This window comes from Bombyx mori, chromosome 9 (assembly GCF_030269925.1).
Source record: "Bombyx mori chromosome 9, ASM3026992v2".
NCBI classification, from domain to species: domain Eukaryota; kingdom Metazoa; phylum Arthropoda; class Insecta; order Lepidoptera; family Bombycidae; genus Bombyx; species Bombyx mori.
Window position 1 is genome coordinate 10,857,337 of NC_085115.1, and position 9,606 is coordinate 10,866,942.

The 9,606-nt window shown below is 36.8% G+C and overlaps 2 protein-coding genes across 4 annotated transcripts; one reads left to right on the forward strand and one right to left on the reverse strand.

The window, feature by feature from the left end:
* Positions 1 to 2,120: 2,120 nt before the first annotated feature.
* LOC101741451 (ribulose-phosphate 3-epimerase) lies at positions 2,121 to 6,084 on the forward strand. Of its 3 annotated transcripts, none has more exons than XM_062670119.1 (5): positions 2,121 to 2,710; positions 3,198 to 3,305; positions 3,377 to 3,598; positions 4,200 to 4,339; positions 5,875 to 6,084. In XM_062670119.1, exons 1-5 carry the CDS (start codon positions 2,474 to 2,476, stop codon positions 5,888 to 5,890), a joined length of 723 nt encoding a protein of 240 aa, XP_062526103.1. In that variant the 5' UTR covers positions 2,121 to 2,473; the 3' UTR covers positions 5,891 to 6,084. The 3 variants fall into 3 exon arrangements, with proteins under 3 accessions (XP_062526103.1, XP_062526102.1, XP_004931120.1); XM_062670118.1 differs by lacking the exon at positions 5,875 to 6,084 and adding an exon at positions 5,305 to 5,641; XM_004931063.3 differs by lacking the exon at positions 4,200 to 4,339.
* LOC101741225 (putative methyltransferase C9orf114) lies at positions 6,074 to 9,006 on the reverse strand. Its single transcript, XM_004931061.4, has 3 exons — positions 8,191 to 9,006; positions 7,573 to 7,845; positions 6,074 to 6,484 (listed from the first exon to the last, which is right to left on the reverse strand). Exons 1-3 carry the CDS (start codon positions 8,739 to 8,741, stop codon positions 6,091 to 6,093), a joined length of 1,218 nt encoding a protein of 405 aa, XP_004931118.1. The 5' UTR covers positions 8,742 to 9,006; the 3' UTR covers positions 6,074 to 6,090.
* Between the last annotated feature and the right edge of the window lie 600 nt (positions 9,007 to 9,606).

Genomic DNA, 9,606 nt, shown 5'->3' on the forward strand with positions numbered 1-9,606 from the left:
CGTCCACGTGCTATAGTTACTTTGGTATTACGCTAAAAGGAAATGCCTATTTCAGGCCCAAAGCGGACAATAGATTAGAGAAAAAATACTTAGTGCATTAATTTTGTCATAAATAAATATGCTTTTACTTTCTTTCAAATGAGCGCCACAGGCCACTACAGTTTACAATTACAATTCGAAAGACTTCCCGAATGGTCCTGTAATCGTCAGGATCAGGACCTGAGGATGAGATCTTGGAGAAATCCAGAGAAATGTACCATTTTCAAGGCCTATCTTGTACTGATTTGGGTGTTTCTTGTTATTCTTTTTATTCTGCGCCGGCGCGCACCGGCCGGCCAGCGCCTTGTTTATCATTATTACGGGCTTGATCATTATTTTTCTGCGATTTTAAATACTTGTAATGAATAACATATTTATTTGGATAAGGGTTAATATCGTCTTTATAAAAATACCTTCAGAAATAATGCTTTATTTTAGAACAAATTTGGTTAGCATATAAAAGGTTTATACCTAGTCAGGTCATAAATTCTGTCACATGTTTAATGTAAAATAATTTAAACAAGTTTATTCATTATGTAACCATTCATATACCAAAATGAACTTAACAAAACATAGATTCTTATGACACTAAAGTTTATTCAAAATGACCTCCGTGATTTTGAATACAGGCCTTCAATCTGCGCGGCCAGTCGTCTATCGCAGCACGAACGAGGTCCATGTCAATATCGGCGGCTGCACGGAATAGATAAACTTATTTATCTATTCCGTGGGCGGCTGCCTTAATCAAGGATGTCTTGAGTGACTCCAAATTGGGATGAGGCTTTGAGCACGCCTTTTCCTCCAAGTGTTGCCATATCTTGTAATCTAACGGATTCAAATTTGGACTGGAGGAGGGCCAGTCTTCGTGCCGGATGAAGTCGATTTCACGTGCCGCCAGCCAGTCTTGTGTGCTCTTCGCTCTATGAGCTGGCGCCGAATCTTGTTGGAATACCCAGTGCCTGTTATTGAACATGGTATGAGAAACAGGTTCAACAAGGTTCGTCAGGACTGTATTTTGATACACAACTGCATTCGTTTTTACACGTTTCTCACAAAAATGTACCTCTGTTAAGCCCCAATAAGAAACTCCCAACCATACCATGAGCGAGGATGGAAAATGACCTCGTTGGACACGCGGAATACGGTTGCTCGCTTCTTCACTACTGTGTGCGTACACCTTATCATTTTGTTTGTTGTAGCTCTCTTCTATGGTAAAAATTTTTTCATCCGAAAAAAGAATTTCCCGATATTTTTTTCCCGCGTACCGCTTCAACAAAGCGCGGCATCTCTTCAGTCTCAGGTCCATTAGACGAGCATTCAAACGATGTTCTGTTTTTCTTCGATATGCCCGAAGCCCTAAGTCTTCATTTAACACCCTTTTCACCGTGGTTCTGCTTAACCCCATCTGAAGGGCCAACAGTTTCTGCTTACGTTTGGGATTTCTTTGAATTCGCGCCTTCACAGCTTTTATCACTGCTGGAGTCCTAACAGACCGAGGGCGACCACTTCTTGACCTGTCATCTACACTAGAGTCTTCATTGTATCGTTTGATGGTACGATAAACGAATCTTTTGGTTATATTCAAATTTTTTAGTATGTTAAAAATTTTAATTGGCGCGTAACCGCAACGATGCAACGCAATAACTGCAACACGGTCTTCTTTAAGCGTCCACTCCATATTTAAAAATGAGTAAAATTCTAAATGTACATATATATACATTTACATATACAATACATTTTTATTGTCATGAACAATTCGAAATTCGAAATCAATAAACTTTTTTGTGGCCAGCATTCTAAAAGAAAAGTTTTTACTGTGTGACAATACCTATGACCTGACTAGCTAACTAACACACAGACTTTTTGGAGGAAAGCGAGGAGTGAAGTTGTGTGATTTGTTTTATTTTGTTGTAGTGTTTCTTTGGGTTTAAATGCATAATAACGGTGGTTTATTAAATGTTTAGTATCTGAGATAGTGCACAAATGTGGGAAAATGAAACAAAGCCGTTGAACGTAACTTCTCGGGATCCTCCAAAAAGTCCACTAAAAAAATTTCAGTAAACGACCACCATTTTACTGAGATTATATTTCATCCCATATCATTCAATTTCATCCCAGTTGATTAATGTCTCAAATTCTTCATTTCATTTCATATTAAATAAAAATATATATTATAATAATATAAAAGATTACGCTGTATGTTGTGATACCTTTGCTTTTCCATTTGGAAAAATAAAACTACTACTACCACACTATTGATATGATAGCATTGATAACAAAATCACATATGAGTGAAGTTGTTTCAATAAACTAACCTATATTTTTATTACATTAGATTTAAGAGTTTGTTGATGACTTGACTCAACCCAAGTCGAACTTTTGGGAATTCTAAGACTTGAAATTCTTCAGAAGAAAAATAAGATCTAAAACAAAGATGACTCGTCATTTAAAAGCGCTTATTGGACCTTCAATTCTCAATGCTGATTTATCTCAATTATATGAAGAATCTCAAAAGTTGCTTGATAATGGAGCAGATTATTTACATTTAGATGTAATGGATGGTCAGTTTGTACCTAACTTAACCTTTGGTCACCCTGTAGTGAAGTGCCTTCGAGGAAAAATAAAAGATGCCTTTTTTGAAACTCACATGATGGTTGAGAAACCAGAGCAAGTAAGTCTATGTACCACTTTATTAAATTATTTTCAATTACTTATTCTTGCATAATCAAACATCCACAATGTTTGAATGTGTACTTTGCATGCTTACCATAAGTTGTGATGATCTTTAAAGAGCACCCATATATTTCCAGACACTGATTCGGATTCGAACTTGATTATTTTAAATATGCTGCAATTTTAGTCAGAGTTTAGGTCAGAAGTTAGGAAGGCCTAACTTCTTTATTCTGACCACTGCCATTAAAAAACAAATCAGACAAAAATTCTCACTGTGCTGTATTTTACTCTTAAAATTTACTGGTAAAAATAGCTCCATAGGTTTTAGAAAATAGAAAAATCTCTTAGTTTATTGAATTATGAAATTACACTCAAGAGTCACTATTAAGACATCAAGTAAAAGAATATATTACAAATATACTAGGAATCATTAAATAGTCGAATGTTTAGCAATAGTTTATAATTGATACTACAATTTGTTTCAGTGGATAACACCAATGGCTGATGCTGGAGTCAATCAATACACATTTCATATAGAACCTGTCAAAGATGTAATAGAAGTGTGCAGAAAAGTTAGAGAGCACGGAATGAAGGTAGATTATTTTCTAAACCAACCAAACAAATGGGTATCAAATTTTTAAAAGGATTAATATTAAAATTCCAGGTAGGAGTTGCAATAAAGCCTGGAACTCCTGTTTCTGAAGTTGAAAAATATATTTCTATATCAGACATGGTCTTAATAATGACCGTTGAACCAGGGTTTGGTGGCCAGAAGTTTATGGAGAATCAAATGGCCAAAGTGCAATATTTAAGAGAGAATTACCCATTACTGGATATTGAAGTAGATGGTGGTGTAGGGCCATCAACAATAAATTGCTGTGCCAATGTAAGTATCAAACCTAATAACATATAAAAGCTAGAGAATCAATTGATTAATATATATTAATATTTCTGCATTTGGTTGGGTGATTTGTTATGCAAAACAATTCATATTGAGCTCAGGCCCTAGGACCACCCATGGCTCATGGATCCTGAGAGGTCCATGCTTGACTTCTGCGAGTCCACCATCTTGTAGAAGGAGACGACAGAACGTGAAAGGGAAAGTTTCATCCCTCTCCACACCAATCCCTCGCCGCCGCGCTCTAGCGCTCTGCATTATGACGCAAGAGCAACCGGTTGAAGAGGTATCGCGTTCCGACCGCGTAGGGTAGTCCATGTCTGGAGGGGTATTCCGGGACAACAGCAGCACTACCTGAGGCGGCCTGATGAGTTATCATGCCGAGACAACCGACGTAGGGTCATCGACTATTTCCTCGAGAACCGATCTGTCGAGCATCCCAGGCATTGCAAATTGATTTTTTTTCTCGTACCTAAGCTGATAGCCTTGAGAGGCTATTTCAGCGTAACCTTAACTAGTAGGTGAGCTCACGGGACTCAAACCTGACGACGTTACTAACACGAACCCTAGCAAGAGCCGTGCTTCGCAGAATCTACCACCGGGTCGGAAACGCGATCAACTGAGAAGATCCGGCGAGAAACTCAGTGGGCTGTGTCTGTGGGTCAATTTACTCGTCGAGCCCTTCGTCGCAAGCGACGTGTTCGACGGGAACGATGACTGGTGCTTGAGGTACCTAAAAATACCCTTAGTGGATCGGGAGGATCCGAAATGACGTGTTTTGGGCGACCTCGACTGCTTGCCATTCTGTCCGCAGGATCGGGAATTTAGTTACCGGCGGCCACGATAAGGGGGTTCTCGTGTTGTGCCGCGTTGTCGAAGTGGCGCATCGATGCCGACTGTAGATACTTATTGATGGACTCTAACTCCAGATCATCATGGAGGTCGACGTTTTTGACGAATCACGGGGCTCCGACGACTATCCTGCAAAAACGGGATTGAATGACTTGTAGTGGGTTAAAATTCGTGGGGGCCGCGTGAGCGAACACTACACTTGCATAGGCCATGACGGGGCGTATGCAAGTTTTGTAGAGTGCCACCTTATTTCTAAGGGACAATTTACTTCGGTTGCAAATCATTGGGTAGAGACGCGCGAATTGGTTTGTAGCGTTAACCGCGGGAACCCCGTACTCTGCTCGGATTCTCATCCCAGGTAGAGATTGGAGGGAGTAGTTAGGTGAGTAGGGCCCTAAAAATTTTTTTAAGTCATCATGGCTTAAAGGATAAGACGTCCGGTGCATTCGTATCTAGCGATACACTGGTGTTCGAATCCCGCTGGCGGGTACCAATTTTTGTACTAAAAAACGTACTTAAGAAATGTTCACGGTTGACTTCCACGGTGAAGGAATAACATCGTGTAAAAATAAACCCGCAAAATTAAAATTTGCGTAATTACTGGTGGTAGGATATTTTGTGAGTCCGCACGGGTAGGAGGTACCACTATCTCGCTTATTTCGGGTAGGGTAGGGCAGCCGTTGTAACTATACTGAGACCTTAGAAGTCATATCTTAAGGTGGGTGGTGGCATTTACGTTTGTAGATGTATATGAACTCCAATAACCACTTAACACCAGGTGGGCTGTGAGCTCGTCCAACCTTTTAAGCAATAAAAAAAAACAAACATCTTTGCTCCTGCAGTCTGCTCCCAACAACTGCCGACCATCAAGTCCCACACAACCGTGACACCCCTAGGTGTGGACACATCTGTGAGACTCAGCACACTGATAAACAACAAAGTCCCCTGCAGCTGTATCCATGGCATATACTCTGATGTTAGTCAGTAATGATTCCTATAGACTGAAGTCACAATCATATTGCAACTGTGGCTTAAAACTTGTAATGCATTATTGCTTCTCAGTAATAATAAACAAAGTAGTGGTAGACGTGTAGGCCAGACACCTGCTTACAACATAATAACAACTTGAAGGTGGCATGAATGAAGTTAGGTTGGAGGTCTTTGTTCAAACAATCTCACTGATCTGATAAAAAACAAAGCACTAGATGAAGGCAGTATTTCTAGGTAGTATGGATGAAGGTTACTATAGTGGTTGTCTAGTGAAGTCAAAAAGGACATGACAAGATTATCCCAAACAATTTCCCAGAGCAAGCCCAGCCCTATAACACAGAATAAAACCAGCTTAATTTTTGTGGATTATCTTAAATGTTAACTGCAGTACAGTGGTGTGTATTTTGATAAATTCATTGCAGGCAGGAGCCAACATGATAGTCTCAGGGACAGCCATAATTGGATCAGCAGACCAAGCTGCTACTATAAAATTACTACGAAGTACTGTACAGGATGCAATAAACAAATAATACTATAAGCGACAACACCACAAGTTCATGCATTCCAAGGGTTTAAAGTCTTCCAAATTTTGAATTTCAGGGTCAAAATAAAAAAAATCACTACTTACTAAAGCAATTTTAATCAAACCTGCTTAAATCTACATTATTTTCTGCACCAGAATGATCAGAATCTGGTTTGAAGTTAGGGAATGCAGAACTAAGAGCAATGCCAGAACCTTTAAACACCATTGGTTCATTATTTGCCTGCAATTTATTTCTTAATCCTGATAAAGCTATCAATATAGCTTCCTCTGTTCGAATTGTCCTTGATCCTTGAGACGGTAATACATTGACATAATGATTGAATAACAAACTTGCATCATTTACTTTTAATTGCTCATCACTTTCCAATGCTGCTTCTATTCCATGTAGTCCACCAAAAACTATCAAAACATGATTGTATTTGACTTCTTTATCAGGTAATGTGTCAATTGATAATCCTCTGTCAGACGTGCCTATTGTAACATCATATCTACAAATAAATTACAATATAAAATTAACCAATAAAAGTATAATATAGAGCTGTAGTACTTAAAATAGTAGATGATAAATAATATTAAAAAGGTGAGATAAAAGGGTGAAAAGCTGTATTGGTTATATATTATGAATTGGATATTTAATAATATATTATTATATATTATTAGGCTTATTTTATCTAATGGTAGTAAAGAATCCTTGAGGTTAAAAGCATATTATGAAACATGATGTCAGTTCTCTTATTTCAACTTTTTTAATTGAAAAGAAAAAAACGAAAATTGGAATTAATTACTATAAAAACATTAAGAACTGTGTTGTAGCTTGGACACAAACCCTGACTGTGGCTTCTGTGTTACAAGTATAAAAAAATATTTTAAAAATATCTATAATTTCAGATTCACATTTCAAATTTTACATCACAATTGCAATTCAGTACACTTTATGAGATTACATTTGCACTAAAGTATTTTCTACATTGCATGAGCTAGATTTTAACTTGAAACCTCTTGACACTTAGAAATTTCAGGGTTCTATTGTGTTTGAGTTTGATCCAACAATAAACTAAGACTTTTTGTAATGTTAGTCAGTCTCAACTTTACTTTTGGTTACTTGTTACTGCTTAAAGTAATAAATTCAATAGTACTAATTGAGTAGTTGCAAACAATTTTATAAAATGATAGAAAACTTAATAGGATAATAATATAATCAAATAATTTTGACCCACACAAAATTTTAATGCCATCCCTAGATGTGAACAGTTTTATCTTGCTTAGTGGGTAAACAAGGTCTTAGCCCACAGGGTGTTGGGTGGTTAATAGAGCCATCATCAACGTAAATGCTACCACCCACCTTAAGACATAAGCTCTAAGTCTGTTTTATAATACAACACTAGTACACATTAGAAATAGGTAGGGTGGTGTTACCTACATGTGTATGTGGGCTGACAAGACACCCTAGCACTAATATAATGCTGTAACGTTAAAAAAGCAATTTCAGATTTAATTAGTTTTACTCTCTAATAATCCACAATGATTATTAAAACTATCAAGTTATGATAAAACAAAAACAATTCAATATGCCTACCCATCTTTGTATGGACACTGAGTGAAAACTTGGCTCAATGTACTAGCAATCCTTACAGTATAACCCCAATAAACACCTGTCTCTGCCCTTGGTGTTGTTAAACTAACAATCTTCCCTTTTAGTTTCTTGCCATTTTTTAATGCAGGCAGCATTCTAACTGTAACTCTCATACCAGGATTTAGTAATTTATCAGTTGATACATCCTGCAACAATCCAACATTCACTTGCGATCCTTTACCGGGTTTCACTTTCTTATTCATAGTAATGCCTTCCCTGAAAAGTTTAAAGTTCACTTAACTATAAAAATTAGAACAAAAACTATTACTGTTCATTTGACAAATATAAATAAGTATTTATTAACAATCACGCCACATTTACTGGTCCCGTGTTAAGTTCATAAAGGACTTGTGTTACAGGTACAAGATAACGGAAACAAATGTAAGATTTTTTTCATACACGTACATATATTTAATATACATCAATAACCCTGGAAAAGACATTTTATATTTATCATACAAATATCTTCCCTTGGCGGGTTTCGAACCCGCGACCCCCTTGTGTAGTGACCATGTCACTTACCACTTCACCAGACGTCCATCATACATCATATAAACATACCTGAATTTAAAATCATTTGTCTGTCTCAAATGATGTGGAGCATCCAATGGATTGAGTAGACCTGCAAACTGGAGATCTTTATGTATTGGAAAAAAGTGCTTTCTTAAGTATTGTGGACATTCCAAGTACTGGAGTATACGTGCTAACTGTACACAACTCTTTCTAGCCACTTTCACACCATCAGAATCCTCTAATTTAGATTTTTTTGTATTTAATTTTTCACCTATGTCATCATAGACTATTACTTCATCGACGCAAAAGACACAGGCCGCCCTGGCTATTTGTCCAGCAAGATAAGTACGTAGCTCTGCAGATTGAGCATTTTCTAATATAGAACTGGGGACAGCTATACTAACAGTAGAAATTTCTAAACACTTCTTCTCGCGCTCTTCTTCTTCTTTAGCCTTATCTTGGACTTCCTTTTCCAAGGCAACCCTTTTCTCGCGTTTGATAATTTTCTCTTCGTTACGCTTGCGTTTTAGTGACTTCCTTTCTTTGTTTATTTCACGCCAACTCTTGCCTGGAGGTTTAGTATCTACTAGTTCAGACATACCTTCTATTAAAGTTAGTTATTTTAAACTAAAATTAACATATCTCGCTACGCTATCTTCAGAACAAGCGTTCTGTTTTGATTGGAATATTGTTTTTTCCAGAGTGGATACAGGCTCTAATGAATTTTACTTATTTAGTTAACCTATATTAACATTCACAATGTTTCTTGATCGGGCTTCAGACAAACTTTTTTTTACAAAGTTCACGTGGGTTCACATTATTATTTATTCACAAAATGACAGTAGTTCCATTTTTCCAAGTGAATAGGCGAAGGTATCACACCATACATCCTAATCTTATATCTTATCATAATTATCTTTCATGAAAAATGATATGGAGCGAAATAAAATGAATTTATTTAATTCCATACCTTAATCGATTGAGATGTAATTAAATGAAATGAAATGAGATAATATGGGATGAAATATAATCTCAATAAAATGCGGCTATTTACTGAGAGTTTTTCAATGGACTTTTTGGAAGGTTCTGAGAAGCTACGTACAGCGGCTTTGTTTCATTTTCCCACATTTTCGCAAATACTACACAGTTAATAAATCACCGTTATACACATTTAAATCGCCACTGAAAAAGTCTCAGTGCTTGACCACCATTTTACTGATATTATATTTCATCCCATATCATCTCATCTCATTTCATTTCATGCCATGTTTCTTAATAATCAACTTCATCTCATTTCATAATATCATTTTTATCTTAAAAAGTTTTCATTTTAATTAAAATAAGACTTGACCTAAATATCTTCGTTACCAGGTCATAAAATCCCTTAAAAAAACTGAACTTAATTTGTGTTTACGTCTTCTTTCAGAGAATATATAGAGCAGACAAGGCTGTATGGGCTTAGAT

Excerpts from the sequence above, each read along its gene's own strand:
- LOC101741451 (XM_062670118.1), top strand. The coding sequence starts at position 2,474 with ATGACTCGTCATTTAAAAGCGCTTATTGGACCTTCAATTCTCAATGCT. Across the intron at positions 2,711-3,197 it reads TGGTTGAGAAACCAGAGCAA|TGGATAACACCAATGGCTGA; the intron begins GTAAGTCTATGT and ends AATTTGTTTCAG. Across the intron at positions 3,599-4,199 it reads CAATAAATTGCTGTGCCAAT|AATCTACCACCGGGTCGGAA; the intron begins GTAAGTATCAAA and ends CGTGCTTCGCAG.
- LOC101741225 (XM_004931061.4), bottom strand. The coding sequence starts at position 8,741 with ATGTCTGAACTAGTAGATACTAAACCTCCAGGCAAGAGTTGGCGTGAA. Across the intron at positions 7,846-8,190 it reads ACAAATGATTTTAAATTCAG|GGAAGGCATTACTATGAATA; the intron begins GTATGTTTATAT and ends TAAACTTTTCAG. Across the intron at positions 6,485-7,572 it reads CAGTGTCCATACAAAGATGG|ATATGATGTTACAATAGGCA; the intron begins GTAGGCATATTG and ends ATTTATTTGTAG.